This window comes from Trichogramma pretiosum, unplaced genomic scaffold (assembly GCF_000599845.2).
Source record: "Trichogramma pretiosum strain Unisexual culture from Peru unplaced genomic scaffold, Tpre_2.0 scaffold69, whole genome shotgun sequence".
Taxonomy (NCBI): Eukaryota; Metazoa; Arthropoda; class Insecta; order Hymenoptera; family Trichogrammatidae; genus Trichogramma; species Trichogramma pretiosum.
The window spans coordinates 588,987-606,792 of record NW_019641608.1 but is presented as its reverse complement, the minus strand read 5'-3'; the positions used below and the strand labels follow the sequence as shown (position 1 = coordinate 606,792).

Here is a 17,806-nt window from a genome sequence, read left to right as displayed (position 1 = left end):
AAACGTTACTTTAATAAGCACATTTATTTTTTACCGACTAAACTTTTTTGACCTATTGCTCATTTGGAACGTAAAAAAGTGCCGTAACAAGATTTCGTGATTAGCCAATGCTCGATTCGCGTATAAGTATATGTGTGCAATGGCTGATGAAATATCGCCGTCATGCCGCTACTCGTAGTATGCGAAAAACGTGTTTCGCCTTATTCGATCATTGTATTCTTACGGGTTTCGAACTTAATTTCAGCTGCAACAGCCGTAGTCGAGCTGCCGATCGGCGATTCAATTATATCGTTTGTAATGCCGAAACTGGCATTATCTGTTGGGCCGCCCTGACGAACCATCGTCGATTTACCGAGTGTATAGTTAGTTATAAGAATCGTTATTAATAATTGTATTTTGAATATGATTTCATGTGAGCGCCAAGTGTGAAAGAATAGAACGTAAACACGCGTATACGTTGAGATACTAGAGCGTACATATGAACGGAAAAAGGAGTCGAAGATTTGCCTTGAGAGCGAACGGAGCTCGAGTATGAAAGTTGAGCGCGACATCCTGGGGATGTCTAGGTCGGATTGACGAGTACCGCGCGGCTAGTAAGATCCTACGTCGCCCGAGTGAAGAGTGCGAGGGCCGGTGCGTGTCGGTCCGAGTGCGCGAGAGAGAACCAGCGAATCCAACGGCCGAGCAGACCACAAGGACGACCAAGGGTGGATCTGGACCAGGAGAAGATCTCGACATCGTGTGGTGAGTCGGGCGGCCCAGATCTTGGTCGTTGTATTTGTGAGTCGTACGCGCCGACGCGCCCACCAGGGCTACGATCGTCGCGTCTGCCGTCGACCGGGTATTCGGGTACTCTCTGAGGCCGTGTATATTGTTTGTTTTATACGAATAAACCTGGTAGTTGTTATTGTTATATGGAGTGTTTGATTCTTGATGGATGTGTGAGTGTAAAGAGCTTTCCTTTCCCGTATTGCATGCATTACAGGTAGACCCCGGACGTGCAGAACGGATCCACAGAGCCAAGGGACACACGTAACCGACGAAGTACGTCGGGGTAAGAACCGAGGTTACACGTTTCATTTTATGAGTGCTGTTATATGTCCTTTACATGATATAGACCGATGTAGTACTCCGATGTAGTTTTATTGTCTCCGTAATTCATATATGGTGCAAATGTCTAAAGCTGACAATGTTCAGCAGAAATTTAATCTCTGTACGTGAAGAAGGAATTTTTGCACATTGGAGAAAAAAAGCAACATTTGTGCGAAAGAGTAAATATTTTCCCGACGCAGATAATGCGCGCCGCACTTAATTATTGTTATTCAATAAAGTACGTATGGTAGTTTTTCAAGTCTAATTCAAGTATGTATATGCTGTCGTGGTTGCCGTTAATATGGCATCTGCTGCAGGCCAATTAAATTCTCCACTTGTTTCTATTTAAGTTAATTCAAGTTGCGATCGTCGTAGGCGATAATTGAGAACAATTGGACACACATGTATCGTATCCCACGGCTCGACACGTTATCGCAGCTCTGCCCCAGTCGGAACGTCCGTAAGTTCGTTATCGCATGTATCGTTCAAAATTGATTGCTCAGTGAGAAATTGAGATTAATAGCAACGAAGCCAAAGTCACACGGATACACGATAGCCGGCGTTTGTTTACTCCGAAAGAAAAATCAAGGCGATGTCGTTTTTACTGTGCGACTAAATTTTGTCCGAATAAGTTTTGAACGTCATAAGACAAGTGCGCAACGGTAGCGACATTAATTGGTAAAAAATTAGTCAGATGCTCGCCCAAGTCAATCGCTCGGTTGGCGTTGCTCGCTCGTGTCCGTCGGCTGTGGTGCGCTATTACCACTCAGCGCGGCGCGATCCGCGCTCGATGCTAATAATAACGCAGCCATATTTGGCAATGCACTCGAGAGCTTACTTACTATACGCTAGCGAGCAGTCCGTCTGCTAGGCGCGCGTCGGAAATTTTCACTCCATAGAGCGCAGCCGAGCTCGAATACGCTCGATGGACGAGAGCTTGCAGTCGAGCTTCCTTCCGCGTTCCAAAGCTCGCGCTTAAAACTATGCACGAAACGGATCGATTCTCCGTGTGGCCTCGAGTCGCTTCAATCGTCGTCCTAGTTGGCCAACGTTCCAGCAACGATTCAACTTTGTCGCGTGCGCTCTGCGTTGACCGAATCAAACCCAAATAATTGCTTAGTCCTGCTGATTCGAGCGCGACGTCGTGCAATTGATTTGACTAAACTAATCAACGTTGCGTCGCTACACTCATAGAGCTTTCGACTTGTTCGACGATGAAAATATTCACGAGGCAGCCGAACTAAGGAAAAATAAAATTAAGACGTTGTGTGAGACATTACGACCTCGAACTTGGATACCTCTTTCGTATCTTTCCCCTCTAGTATACAAAGAGCTTTATGTATTTAAGCTCTTGTTTCTGGACATTTATCGCTTCAACTTTGCAAACTGACAATTCAAATCCTATTTACAGATACAGCATAAAAAGCTCTGCTATATATCGTACAATTGAGATAACTCGTTTCGATAATTTTCCATTCATGCATTTAGAAAAGAACTCTTGAAAGGGAACGAAATTTCTAACAAAGTTCCAATAAAACGAAATGATCAATCCAATGTATATACATCTTATTGGATAAAATAAAAGGTTTTCGGCCATTTGATTTCCTAAATAATTGACCCTTCACAAATAGCAAAACTTTCAATTCCATCTCTTTCCATTTTACGTACTGTACGACCTTTGCGTCCTCGAGAATGAACTGCGAGAATCAATTTCTTCCACGTAGTAAATAATTCTTAGGCGTGTATCGAGAGAGTAGAAAAAAAGAAGGTGCGGGCGCACCCACGGACACTTTGATTTCTAGGTCGCAATGGGGTGCGGTGCGATGATGTGTACTTATGTACAACGAGATATTTGTGCTTTTATTGAACGATAACTTGAATTGGGATCGATATTTTCAGCAAATTGAACCTATTGCAACCTTACATCAATCATCGACAACTTTGTTCTCAATATTCCTAAAAAAAACGAAAATTCGGGAGATCTAATAGAGTAAAAATTGCTTGATTAAAATTTTCAAATAATCGGGGTGATTAAACTTGGTGCTCATGCCTCGGTGAATAATAAAGAAACATGATAGCTTTTGCCAGGCAGAGGCGCAAGGCTGTTCTGCTGCATCAGCAACATTTTTGAAACGCTCGCGATGAGCAGAATTTACTAGTCCAATTAAAATGATAGATTACGACAAGCTTCATTTTATGTTGTCAGGGTCACGCAAAGTATGCTGCGCGTCATGCTTTCCGACCGAATATTAAATTCAACCTATATCCTGTTAAAGCTCGAGTTGCCCAAAATCAACAAGTATAAATAACAGCAGTCATTAAAAGTTTACTCATTGCTCTAAAAAAGAAAAAAATTGTTCAGCAGCATAAGAAAAAGCTTTCAAATCGATACAAAAAAGAAATTGTATGATTTTTGTGCCAAACACTCCGTAATTACGAAAGCTCATGTAGCTATGATTCACTGGTCGAGCAATTGTAAAGATGAAATTATGAGACAGTTGGCAATGCGTTTAGCAAAGTATGGGAAGGAGAAGAAAAAGTGAATAAGTGAATAAATGCAAGACCGTTGTCGGTCTTGTCAGTAATTCAAAAGCGAGTTGAACGTCCATTAGCTAGACTCAACTTGGCTATTGGAGCTATTGGCTGCGTCGTACTTGCGAGTTCTATACAGCGTCAACTTTGTAAGTATTGTCGAACGCAAACATGTATCATTTACGAGCAAGCTTGCGCGCGTACAGTAAACTGCACGCGGTAAACGGCCAACATCCATTGAGGAAGCGCGTGAAAAAGGCTATAAAAAAAGACGCGTAGCATCAGCTGGCGATCGTGTACTAGGTAGGTTTGTTTTTTTGTGCGCGTAACTGTCGCGCGAAAACAGTTACTTTTTTATTCACCGTATATATACACCGGTGAGCAAAGTAAAAGAGAGCTTGGACAATGGGCCAAGCATGAATAATTCGCCGCAACGTCGTTGGCTGCAGAATACTCGAATCGCCGAGCTTGCGGTACATTTTGTCGAAACGCGTATACGCAGAGGAAGAGAGGGAGGGGGGCTCGCCGTCGACTATCGAGTTAGCTGCCGGCTGGATTCCGTAAACTCGATATTATGCCATCGACTTGCTCGCTGCTTCACTGCGTTGCCTATGGTATACAGTAGACTGGAATTAGCAAACAAGTTCTCTCTAGGCTGGATAATAGACTTTGTCCCTTAGACTATTGACGCACTAGAAGCCCAAAACATCCCTGTACAGCTGGATTGGACCACATGAATCGGATTTTCTACGATCGGCCACGATCAAACGGCAACAGCTCGCGAAGCCAAGTCGCGATCGACGCATGTGTTGCAGCTGCACCTATATTACGCGCTACTTTTGCAATTTGCTCCATCTCGCGCTCGCAGAGAGCTATATACCTTTGCCTCTGCATCGCCCGCTTATTTATAGATTGACAAATTGATATATTGTGAGCTGCGTGAGTAGCGCGGAACACCGTCAGCCGCAGTTATTTCTTGCTTCAGCACGACAACATTTTGATCCTTCAAACTTTCTTTCTTTCTTCTTTTTTCATTTTTTTTTTTTTTTGTTGCAGATAGTAGTCTGCTTTTTTCTCTTTGATGCTCAACGCGACCTACTGCAGGGCCACGCGCTTATTTTATGATCGAAAGGAAAATATTTGTGTAGTTTCGTATCGATTGAGAGTTCATTCACATCCTGCACTGCAACTTAAACGGTTCATTGTTAAAATTCATCAACCTTAGCTCGAAATTAATTTATATCATCAAGAATAAATCAAATCGATTCAAATGTTACAATCTGCTGGAACGAGCTTCCTATTACAATTTCATCAATTTTTCGAGCATCGAAATTTATTTAAGCACAAATTGATGGCTATTCGTGTGATCCATGCTCCGATGACTTTCAAGCATTCCGATCAATACACAAAGAAAATCGCCAATAATCTAGCCATACGCTTTCATCAAAGTTGACGTAAGCACTAATTGTCAGTACTGTCGCGTATTCAAAGTGAAAAGTGTCAATACACTATGAGCTCTTCGTGTCGTCGAACAGATCGATGCTGGAACGCGACGGGGAAAGTCACGACGTACACAAGTTACACTGTAACTCGTTAATCAGCACGAGCTTCGCTCGAACATATTGAAATAAAGCTAGTCAAGCTTGCGCGTTATAAGCCCTTGGCGCATTTTTTCGTACTAAGGAAATCGAAAAAACGTACTTAAATCTTGGCGTGATGCGTGTACACGCGTTATAGGTATTATTCGCCGGCGTGCTGATGTAATTTTCAGCAACGAACACGAACGTTTTCAATCGATGGAAATCTTATCTCGCGATATCTTCTACTTGGGATAAGTACTATCAACAACTAATTTATGTTCGATTCATACACCTGTGAAAATAATATGTTCAAGTTGAAGCGAAGTCAGCACACATATGCCGGCATTTTATTGCTTTTAACTTTACACAAAATTCTTCTTTCTATTTCATAAAGTAAAACCAAAAATTAATGATGAAAGTTTATTAAAACTACTGAATTGGTAACTTGTATGTGCATGAGCCGAGAATTATTTTCATTTCCGTTGAACACTAACGAAGTTGACTGGAAAAGGTAAAAACAGAGAGAGGAGCTTACGAGTTGATACGGTGCTGCAACAACGCCAGAGACGAGTTCGTTCGTTAGAGGAGCTGCTGGGCGCAGTGGCGGCGACACAGCCGCATCAGTTGTGGTAAATTTAGCGAAATCTCGTTCTACTGTGTCGCGCTGCAGCGGCTCGCAACTCTACATAATGATCAAGCGAATGGACAAGCAGAGAGACAGATCGCTGCTATACATTCGCGAGTCCTATGCTTGTATGTATTTATATTGCATAGTATGTATGTATGTGTGTGTGTGTGAAAGAAGAGAGATGTCCCCGCACTCACACCGATACTCTCCATGACCCGTACTCTCTGCACTCACACACACTCAAATTCGACCATTGTCTCTCTCAACTCGCATATTTTTTTACAGCTCTGGCGTACTGGACATTCGAACGGACATGAAGTTTACCAAGCTTGTTAAAGCGTAATCGTATCTTACCCGCAGATAGCTCCGATTCACCCTCTTCGAAAGCTCCGAGCAGTCGCAAGCTCAGCTCCGAGCTTCCAACACAAGCTGCCACTGCTTCTGCTCTCGTATGCGTGAGTCGCTTCGCGCATGCATGTATAAAAGCGCGCACCCACACACACTCGCGACGGGGGGATGATACGTGTAGAGCCTCTGGCCTGACTCGTACCGCACACTCCACGTATTGTCGTGCACTCCGCGACTCGAGTGTTTATTTGTCCTGACCGCTGCCGACTCTTTCGCGGCTCCCGTGGGAAAAAAGCTCCATCGCGAGTGGCTTTACTCTCGGCACTGCAGCGCTCGCTTTTGCAGCTTATTAAGGCCACGGCTTCTCTTTGTATTGGCGATTACCGATGAAAACTCACGTAAGAAACTCAAGCGCACTCACACACGCGCACCACACATTTACACATTCACAGCCGTGCGAATGGCCGAGACTCTGCCTTTAAGCCAGCTGTTGACGCGAGCTTGCGCCGGACTGACTCTCGTTAGCCGAGTCGCGCTTCGTCTTTCCTCGCGAGCTTTTCCAGAGGGAGCTTGCGACTGGATAAAATGCACAGGCTGCGCTACGCAGCGAACGATCAATCCTAGATGCGCAAGCGCCTGCAGCATACCAAACAGCCATGTGCCAACTTCCTCCTTCAATTTATTCTCTTTTCTTCGTAGTGAGACTTTTACTCTATCATGCATCACTTAAAACTGAAACTACTGCAAAAATTAGTCAAAACTCAAAATGTCCACATTTTTTCCATTCATTTCAATTCCATTCCAAAAAAAGTACAACGAAATTGGTATATGTTATAAAAGTTTATACTACCTATAATTAAATTACATCTGAGTCGACTTCAGTTATTAAAAAATCTACAACTAGTACATAAGATATTTTTTAGATCAAGTTCATTTTGCAGCATATTTAAAAATTTGGTAGAAAAATCCATGTACAAATTTAAAATTTATCAATCAACTGGAGAATATGTTGTTGCTGTTGTTCTCTCCACTCGACATCACCATCATCTCCAAGATTTCCTGCGTACTCTAATAAAAACAAAAAAACAAAAAATTAGTATGTGTCACGAAATTTTGCGAATTTGTAAATAAATTAAGAACCATACCTCGAACAATATTTCTGATTGTTTTTAAAGATGCCCTTCTTTGAGTGAGAATCTTGGTCACGCGTTGTTTGACAGTTTGTGTGCAACCGATGCATGCTTCTAGCAATATATAATCTACTAATTGCAGAGTAAATAAACCACCATTTAGTCTTTTCATTAACGTTTCTGTTTCATCATCGTCTTCCTAAAATGTTTTAATATCATTTTAATAAATTTATGTATTACACTATTGAAATTATTGTATATGTCATCAAATAAATATAAATACTTTTGAATTCTGCTCAACTTCTTCTACTTTTTCGAGGTATTTAAAGTGCAGTTCCATTAATCTGTCAATTTTTTCGTAATCATTTTCGGTAAATTTACTCAACAGTCTCTGTCTTTGTGTACCTTTGCAATTTCTTAACATACTAGCGATTATAGATACCACATGTTCTGAAATATAGAAAAATTAAAATTAATATGAAATTCAATTTCAATAATTTTGCTGAAATCAGTCTTATAAACCTTCGTGTTCTTCAGCAGTAACAACTTTTTTTCGATTTTTTGTTGGAGTTTTCATAAACAATGGAAATATTGTTCTTAACCCAAGAATATCAACGAATTTATTGCAATTATCTTTGCCATCTGGTCCATTCATTGCATAATCAAGCACTTTTAATGAACCATTGCGAGATAGTTTTTTTTCACGCAACATCAAATTCATGAGTTGCAATCCTTCCCCTTTGAGAAATCGTTCTCTATTAAGAGTTTCCATTAAACTAGAGCACAAAATGTCAAATAAATTTTCCATCAACTCCTGTTCTTCTGCACTTTGCGGGTCATGTCTTTTGTAGTACTGAAAAAAATATCAATTCTTTTAGAAAAAAATTAATTCAATAAAAATGTTTTATTAGTCAAACTCACAGCTAACTGTTGTAGAAGTACATCAATTCCATCCAAATCTCCCAAGAGAAGTCTATTTTCTTTGGTATTTTGTAAAAGAATTGACAATATTTCACTAGAGTATAATTTATTTGTATCAAATGGACCTTTCACTTTTATTCTCTTCAGAAGCCATTGAATAGCACCTTGTTTCCCAGCTTCTATACATAACTCTGGTCTAATTTCTAGCAAGCTTTCAAATATGGCTGCAATATATAAATGTTTCATTAAAAAAAAAAAAATAATCAAATAAAAGGAATATTTAAAAAATAAGTTTTACCTAATGTATTAAAAACTCCATCACTCTCTTCGCTTACAGACTCATCAAGTCTTTCTAAATTTTGTACAAGCAAAGCAAATAATTGTTGATACAGCAATGCATCAATTAGAGCATCAGCTTCCTCTGGTGCTTCATTATAAATATCTGAATCAACCAGCTCTTGTAATAAGTCAACAACACCAACAGCTATATCAGTATTTTCATGAGACAGTAATTCTATTAAAGATGGAACTACTCCTAAATCAACCATCTGTGGATACAACTCTGGATTTGTAGCAATAGCGTGCATTTCTTGTAATACATCATGAAGTTCAACCTCAGACTCCATAAATTTGTCTGGCTGATCAGGAAACTTCACCCTCATTTCTTGATTTCGTAAAGCTCTTTTTTCAAATAAAAGAATCATTCGCTTCAAAGATGTTTCATCTAATGGTTCAACTTCAGCAGCTTCAGTTTCAACGTATTTTACAATATCTTCTTTTTCTTCTTCAGTTAATTGTGGCTCTATAAAATCATTTTCTGGAGCTGGCAGTGCTGCTCTGCGTGGAGTTGGTGGTTCATTGGTATTTCTTAAAGGAGTACGAATAGGAGTTCTGTTTGGAGTTAAATCTGGTCTCCTCATACGTGGGTGATATGGAGTTCTATTAACTTTCTTTGCTCTTTTAGCATCCCACACATCTTCATCCTCTTCCTCATCATCAGCTGAACGTTTTGGAGTGCTTGGAGGCTAAACAAAATTACAAAGTATTTTGAAAATTTGAAATAAGATAAAATTTAACCTCTTAAAACACTTTTAAAATATATTAAAAAACTTACTTTATAAGACAGCAGTTCACCAATATCCATGTTTAACTTTTGATTTAGTATAAATGTATTTTAATACCACTAAAATACTGTTTAAAAGTATTTTTGTTTTTTAAGAATTTAAATGTCCAGTTTCGCAGGAAAATAATATTATTGGTGAAAGTTTGAGGTAAACTTTACAATTGAGACTTTTGAATGAACACACTTCGCCGCACGAAACTACGTACGTCACTGACAGTCGGAGCGACGATGTAGGATTTTACTGGCGTAGCTCAACATCACTGACGCGACACGGCTATCATTATATATATACAATATAGTATACTGCCTGTCAGAGAACACAGCTGGAGTGGAATATGAACTCATTGTATATTGAGCTTTTCAATACCCAAACAACGAAAAAGTACACGTCAGAAGTTCTATTATAGTTCAAAGTATTGATAAGTTTTTATTAAAAATATAAAATTGAAATTTTGGATAAAAAGTAAAGAAAAAATGGAGGTGTGCTATTATAAAACGAATTCTTATCTACAAGAAACACAAGATTTACTGAGCCATCTGGAAAAATCAAGTAACCTAAGTGCCGAAGATCGCGAAGAAATAGAACAGAAAATAAAAGAAAAATTTGAAAAAATCAACAGGTAATATATTAGAGATAGCTGTTACACTTTTCTTTCAAAAAGATTATTAAAAATCAATAATCAGTTGAAATAATCATTATAAATGATTAAAATATTAATGCACAAAATATTTTTTTCAGTAATTTTGACCAGTTGGATATTTTGGCCTCTAAAGTGCCATTAACAATGAGACAATCTGCTAAATTGAAAGTAGATCAATTAAAATATGATGCACGGCATCTATCAGCAGCTTTTGACTCTTGGAAATATATGAACTTTCAAAGACAGAGGGAAGCTAGCGAACGCGAAGAACTTTTATCTAGACAATTTACAACAAATGATCATGTTGACATAATGATAGATCATGTTGTACAACACAATACTAGTGTTAGAAATGCAGTTAATGGAGTGGATAATATGCTTGAACATGGAAGTGATATTCTTGACAATTTAAGATCACAAAGAACTACTTTGAGAGGTGCTCACAAACGTTTAATTGATATAGGTAATACTCTTGGCTTATCTAATACAACAATGAGGCTAATTGAACAAAGAGTGAAGTCAGACAGCTTTGTTTTCTTTGGTGGAATATTTGTTACTATTCTTGTTTTATTTATAGTTGTTTATTATTTCTTATGAACATTCCAATTAAAAATTAAGTTATGCCAAAGTAAAAAAAATTTATATCATGTACTATATTCAAAATTGAAATCTTCATTAACTTTTTTAGAAAACTAACACATCTATGTTGTATATTGGTTAAATTGTTATAATTATAATCTTTTAAGAAGTCAATTTGTAAATCGATTTGTAAAGGTATTATCTAAGCTAATGAAACATGTGTACAGAAAATGTTTGAACGTATTTTTTTATGCATCAAATTTAGAGGAAACTTCTTAGTTATTCAATTATATTTCTATTCCAATTATAACTGCTTATTAGCTTCAAATGAATTTAATTTCAATTAATTGATTTTTACTCAATACAAGGACTCAATCAGAATCTTCATTCTGACTGTTTTTGCCAACAAATAATTTAATCCATTAATTTTGATTGCATTGCGGATTAATATTATGTATAGTAAACTAGATATGAAGTAATTCATATGGAAAAAAGATATCTCCATATATTTTAACTCCTGTTTTCTTAGTTGTACAAATTGTCATATAATATGTGTACAATTATTTTCTGTAAATAAATTAATTTATTAAAAATTACACCCATCACTCCTCATGTAGGCTTACTTACAACCATTTAGTTGAAATCATTTTTTATCAAAGTTTTGGATAGATTTTTTCTCACCTTTTTCTCATATTTTTCAGAATCATAAAATTTTAGCGTTTTTCTAGTAAACATTGTGCGTGAAATCAGTTACTTTTTTCAACTTCTAAAGTGGGATTTTCCGTTGAAACTGACGAATAATTCGTTGCTGCCTTTGTACAAACAGTTTTGTGAATGTATTTACGAAAAATAAATGATTAGTTTTAGTCAAGTACTCGTTCCGAAAAATGGAAATTATTTTGTTGCCCTCGTTATATTCGGTCGACAATTGACAACCCGATTTCACGATACCCATCGCCCTAATCACCCATGTCGCGCACCAGTAATGTAATAATTCTCGAGTTTGATAAATGCTATAATACATTCGAAACTCGAAAATTACTTTCACTTTGTATAGTACTTATATTGAAATGATTCTCACAGCAAAAAAAAAATAGGTATAAGTATAGTTCAACGTGCAAATCAAAATGCACGATATTTTTTCTCTTTTCGGCGTTATTTGGAACCTCAAAGAATTAAGTATTTAATGCTAGCTTTGTATTCTTCTTACAATTTTACACAGAACAATATCTATATGAGTTATTATTACCCATTGTCGAATAAAATAATTTAAAAGCTAAACTTTTAGGACCTTTGAAATGTTAAATTTATTTTTATATAAATATGATGTCACAGGCCGCTCGGGTGGCGTCGGGTGGTTTCAGCGCGTAATCGGCTGTTTGAAAAACTAATTGCTATTTTTAAAAATATTCCAGGGTGATGGTGCATCAAAAAGTTACGTAAAAAACTTAATACGTTGGTACTCATAGATTTCATAAATATACTATGAATTCATGCAAATATATGGCCTATTATGAATTCCAAGGTGAGCCTTGGTATCTCCATTATACGAGTAAGCTGTATAACATGTATAAAACATAAAATACATATTCTCATAATGCCATTCTTAGGATACGCCGAAAATTGATCCGAAAAATAAGTTACCCCTCCACTCTCATCTGTGGACTTTGCTGGCTAAAACCACAAAACGTGCAACCATAGCATAGGTCGAGTTTCTTTTTTCTTTCTCTTTTGTAAACGCCGAGCTTGTGCGCGGCTCTTTCTCTGTCTTTCTCTCTCTCTCTCTCTCTCTTTTTCTGTCTCCCATCATCATCCCGCTTTTTTTTGTAAGTTCGCCTTCTCGTCGTGGACCCTCTCCCCCTTTACTACGCGATTCCCCTCTTCTTAGTTCTTGGGCTGCAAAAAGGAACGGCGACGGCGGCTGCGGGCTGTGCGGCGGCAACAACGTATATGCCGAGGTGAGCTGTTGCCGTTACCGCTGAAACTTGGGATATTGCGACTTGCGACTTGCAGAGAGGAGGCCCCCGAGCCCCGAGCGCTCGCTCGGCTCAGTTCAGTTTACCTGTGCCACCGATCGACGCTGGACCACGACGCTCTCCGCTCCTCGTGACGATCGGCTCGACGCGAACCACACCGACACGACTGGTACCTGGTCGCTTGGAATAGCTACGCGTTTTCTCGGCCCTGCAAGAGGATCGTCGGCTAGGCGTCGATTTCTAAATCAGCTCAGTGTTTGCAAAAAAGTCCGGTAGCCCTGGATGGGTTTGAATTCAGTCCACGTATCTAATCAGCTAGTCGTGACTAGATCCACACTCATCCAAGGATGTTGGACCAGCAGCGGGACGACGCTCCATGGAAAATCGGGCTGATTCGCGCGCCAAATCGACACGATTGCGTGCACCAGCGCAGCATCTCTAGAATCCGCGATAACACAACATTGTAAAGTCGAAATTAAATTATTTGCAGCGTTGGCAGGTTGTCGGGCAGAGGAGGAGGAGGAGGAGGAGGAGGAGCACGTATTTGCGTAATTTTGCAATGAGTGAAATGAGTCCTCGGAGCCACGAGGCGAAGCAGTTGGATTCGCTCACGCGGAGCTAGCGCGAGCTGTATAAAATCGGTGAATCGAAGAATTAATGGCCCCTTCGGATTCCTATGGGTTTCTTTGTGTCAGAACACCTGCCGCGTTCCTTTCCCCTCGTTCTCCTGTTATTTTCTCTTTCTCGCGTTTTCTTTCTTCGAGCCATGGTCCCGCGCGCGCGCTGCGACGTTCTCTCTGCTGCTGCTGCCAGCTCCTCGATTCTCGGGCTCTACTACTATATAGCTGCATGCGATGCGAGAAGAGAGGCAGTCGTATAGTCGCCGGAGCCCAAAGGGTCCTGGGCTGGTTTTTATTTTTCTCAAAGCGGCTCCCGCGCGCGCTCGGTGGTGTGCAGTCGGCTTGCGATACCCTATATACAGTACATAGGTGTATAGCTTGGCGATAATGCGCACGGATCTATGCGATCGCCTTATAGAGCGCGGCTGTATACAGCGCGGGCCTATATAATGCACGAGTAGTAGCTGTTTCTCTCTCCTCCATCTTTTCTCTCAACGGCGTCCTTTCTTTTTTCTATATGCACACGAGCATAATCCTTTCTATCTCTTTTTCCTCTCCTTCGAGTCCCAACGTTCCCCGAATAACGGTAAAAATTGTGCGAGCACCTCCGTATATACTAGAGTCGGAGTTTAGAAAGAGAAAGAGACCGGTGTAAATCTTAGCTCACAGCCGACTCTCTCCCTCCATTATATCATCGTAGATTTATACCCGTATTTTGCTCGCAACGCCAGCCTTTCGGTGGCTTGGTTTTACTTTTTCCTAACCGTACTCCTAATCTTACCTATGCCTATCCTAAATTACATGCGTATCTAACATTTTCAATAATTTATTTATTTCCTTTACATTTTACTATTTACCTGCAAGGTGTGCAAACGAAAAACGAACGCGTTTCAAACCAATGAACTTACAACGAAAAAATTTAACTCAACTGATCTTTCACAATTTCATGAGCGCTTTAGAATTATTCTTATTCAAATTTAAGGCATCTGAGCGTTGAATGTACAAGTACTAGTTCCGTTATTTTGAATAACAGATTAGACGCGAAGCCTAATTACGCGCGTATTCAATCTAATTTCTACGTGCTTATAAGATTTTATTGTTATTAACCTACCTATCACGGCTATATTAAATTGAACAAAATTTGAGCATATTAATTTATAATAAAATTTCATGAAAAAATATTTAAACTAATAACGACAAGATAGCCCTCGAATTATTCAGGCGAATTAATATACCCCCTCTCAAAATAAATATTAATCACAATACTAAGTAATCATCATGTTCAAGAGAATTGCACATAAAAAGTATATTTTCAGGAAAATTTTACATCCATTAATATTTATATACTACAGGCAAATGAAGTTGCACATAAAAGCACATTCATTATATTATATGTTTATCTTAAAATACAACTTGATCAAAACTGATGACATTAATTTGACCCATTTTAAGTAGTTATAGTTTTAATTATAAACAGCAATTCCTTCACTCTCTATAAATATCTTTACACATAATTAATTTCATGCTTAAAATATCTATACACTATATATTTTTATTGTAATGAAAAGTTCACTTTATCATTAAAAATCTAAGCCAAGTTTATGTACAATTTGTTACAATCATAAAAATACAAAAATTAATTTAATTGTATGATAATCTTAGAAATCATTTCAGTACAATCAAGTCTTTAATGAACAATAAATCAATTTGTTAAACTTTTGCACAATTGTTTTGCACTGTTATAATATTGACAATTTAATGAAGAAAAAAAAATATCAACAGATTTCAAATATGAAATTTAAAAATTTTCCCTGTAGTCATATTCTTGGCAACAAAATTTCATACAATGTTACTAATTATTAATATTTATTAAATTTAATTATCTGCCAGCTTTGGATTGCACATAACAGTTCATAATGATTATGAATGAAAAATGTAGTAACAGTATTGGAATGCAGATTATTTGAAAGAAAAATAATATTCTTGCACCTGAACCATGCAATTTATTTCTGATGTACAGTCATTTTTAAAGGCACGAATTAAATACTACTAATTTTCATGGCCATAATATGCTGGATTTGGTTGCATGTAAATTTCATACCAGAGCAAACGCGAGCGTGCTCCTCGATTCACATCCAAAAAATGCTACTCAATGGGACTCATTTCTTTGCATAGAATCCTGTCTCAACTTCCAGATAGTATAGTTTTTGTATTTTACACATAGAAAACTTTGTCACTTAAGCTATGCGTAGAGGCCTTTGATCAGAAGACAATTTTCCTAGCAATAAGCCTAGCATCTTCATTATATCAGGTATTCTGAGTCTGTTCAAGACTCAATTGAGCCATTCCTAATTTTTTATCAAATCCTGAATCATTACTTGTTTCTCTTTTTTTTTCAAGTACAAGTAAATCAGATTCATCCAGAGTTACTTTGATTTGTTGATGTAATTCAGCTGCAGTACGCTTGATGGCCATTTGACGATCTTTAATATTCATAGTACACTGTAGTAAGCCATTCCAAGGTGCTGCAGCATTGTGACCTAAGTAGAGTTCACGCCATAGTTCAATACTTACAGGAGCAACACTAGGCCAAATTATTCCAGGATTGGCCTCATATAAAGGATTTATATATTTTTCCAAAATATCTGGTTGATTCATATAAGACCACAGACTAGTAGTTAATTGAGGGATTTTCAAGCGATAACGCTCAGACTCAGAGTCACCTTCAATGCATAAAAAATTTATTAGATGAAAGTTTCACTTAATACTTGATCAGTAAAAATTAATTACCTAAAAATGTTCCGAAACTGGAATAATAAGCATTTTTGTAAAAATCAATTAATAATTCAGTTGTGTATTCAAAACTCAATTGAAATTGATAATGCAATTGATATAGACAGTCTAAAAATAGTACAAATGTTGGAGCGTCCTGTGAATTTTGACCATAAGTGTAATAAGCTCCATGTCGAGTCCTAGTGAAAAATGGATGCCCAGCTTGTAACCATTCTCTTTCAATAAGAGCTTGTAAACCTCTCACTGTTCTACAATCAGGATTTAAAATTATTTGTACTAAACTTGTTACTAATAAAGTTGTATCGCGTCCATGACCACCTGAAAAGTATTGGAGTGAATGATTTTTGAGTAAATTATGTAGAAAATTTTATGAAAATATTTTATACCATGCACCAGTACAGCAGTTTGCTCTTGTTCCAGACACTGAGCAGTAACACATGCTGCATTCATAGCATCTTGAACCGAAGTTAACCATTTACTATTATCTAATTTTGATAACCAATTAGATGTAGAACAATTCAAATCATTGCAAGCTTCAATAAGTTTAGAAAAACTTTCTGATAGTTCATAAGGGCGAGGAATAGCTTTGTGTGATTTTATCCATTGAGGGTAGGCTGCATCTATTTCAGTACCACCCCCTTTGGTTTTAGAATTCTGAGCTTGAGTTGAACTGCGGGTATCAACTATGACCCTAAAATTTTTTTTTTATCATAACAATTTTTTAAATTAAAATGTAGCAAAACCAAAAATTTTACCCTCTTTTGCCTGGTCTTAAATAGGCATTCAAAAGAATTTCATCGCCCCGACATCTTTTGCCTACTTGGCCACATAGAGGTTGACTACTTCTGATTAAAATACCCTATCAAAATAAATATTTTAATAATATGAATTTTTATATGATAACATTAATAAATAGTTTTGACATTACTCCTCCATCGTGTCTGTAACATAAGACAGGAAATCTTCCACTGTCCCTAAAATTAGCTGATGAGACAATTATTTCATCTTCTATATGTTTTGGTACTACGATCTCAGCAGAATAAGAACTGCAAACTTTATAATCTTTATTGATTTGACTGATTCTCCATTCATCACAGTGAGCAGTTACTAGATGAGACCATTCTGAATTTGGTTGAAATAATGTCCACCCATCTTCGAGTTGTACTTTAGAAATATTTAAAGATGTAGGTGTATAAAAAAATGGGTACTGGTAAGTTTGTCCTTAAACAAAAATAATAAATGATTAAATGTATAATTTTAAGATAATTTTTTAACAAACAACAAAAACTTTTAAATGGTTTATGACTTACCTAAGCAAGATAAATTTTCTATTGTTTCAGCAACTTTATGCAAGTGACTTACAGATGTAAACTCTAACTGATAGATGTTGAAATCTTTACATTTTAAGATAATATTGCCTCCTGGACTTTGATTATACAATTTTTTTTCCATAACATCGATATTTCTGTATAAAAGCTTTTGATAATTAAAAAATGATTATTATAGTAGATTCTGCCCTGATATTCTTTAGAAAATGAAAATGATGTATGATAAAGTAGACTTACCCATAACTCTTGTTGATTATCCTTTTGCCTATCCGAAATGATAAGATGATGACCACTTATACAAAGTGTACCTTCGATTTTATATTGTTTTGTGCGTTCTTTTGTTCTATTTATTAGAACAACATTGTCGACTCGAGGAATGGTTATCAAATCGATAAATTCCATTGTTTATTGAGTAATTGTCACGATTCACAAATGATCAAGTTTATTATAATTTGACACTTGTACATAACCTACTTTGCAATAAAATAAACTTGCTGCTATCTCTATTTCTTGCA

The 17,806-nt window shown here is 37.4% G+C and overlaps 4 protein-coding genes across 4 annotated transcripts in view; 1 reads left to right on the top strand and 3 right to left on the bottom strand.

The window, feature by feature from the left end:
• Positions 1-6,680, bottom strand: part of LOC106648660 — a 30,832-nt gene extending 24,152 nt beyond the window's left edge. Inside the window, exon 1 of the mRNA XM_014365727.2 lies at positions 6,187-6,680. The gene's annotated coding sequence lies outside the window, so the exon portion shown is untranslated. The remainder of the gene's footprint in view (positions 1-6,186) is intronic.
• A 447-nt stretch (positions 6,681-7,127) lies between these two features.
• On the bottom strand, positions 7,128-9,548 carry LOC106648524 (beta-catenin-like protein 1). The gene is made up of 7 exons (XM_014365461.2): positions 9,346-9,548; positions 8,530-9,256; positions 8,232-8,455; positions 7,833-8,163; positions 7,594-7,760; positions 7,326-7,509; positions 7,128-7,248 (listed from the first exon to the last, which is right to left on the bottom strand). The coding sequence occupies exons 1-7, from the start codon at positions 9,373-9,375 to the stop codon at positions 7,160-7,162; spliced, it is 1,752 nt and encodes a 583-aa protein (XP_014220947.1). The 5' UTR covers positions 9,376-9,548; the 3' UTR covers positions 7,128-7,159.
• A 144-nt stretch (positions 9,549-9,692) lies between these two features.
• Positions 9,693-11,179, top strand: LOC106648525 (probable Golgi SNAP receptor complex member 2). Its single transcript, XM_014365462.2, has 2 exons — positions 9,693-9,974; positions 10,094-11,179. Exons 1-2 carry the CDS (start codon positions 9,829-9,831, stop codon positions 10,590-10,592), a joined length of 645 nt encoding a protein of 214 aa, XP_014220948.1. The 5' UTR covers positions 9,693-9,828; the 3' UTR covers positions 10,593-11,179.
• A 2,274-nt stretch (positions 11,180-13,453) lies between these two features.
• On the bottom strand, positions 13,454-17,713 carry LOC106648605 (myotubularin-related protein 9). The gene is made up of 7 exons (XM_014365621.2): positions 17,529-17,713; positions 17,274-17,439; positions 16,892-17,184; positions 16,719-16,822; positions 16,350-16,654; positions 15,961-16,281; positions 13,454-15,893 (listed from the first exon to the last, which is right to left on the bottom strand). Exons 1-7 carry the CDS (start codon positions 17,691-17,693, stop codon positions 15,478-15,480), a joined length of 1,770 nt encoding a protein of 589 aa, XP_014221107.1. The 5' UTR covers positions 17,694-17,713; the 3' UTR covers positions 13,454-15,477.
• Positions 17,714-17,806: the final 93 nt, after the last annotated feature.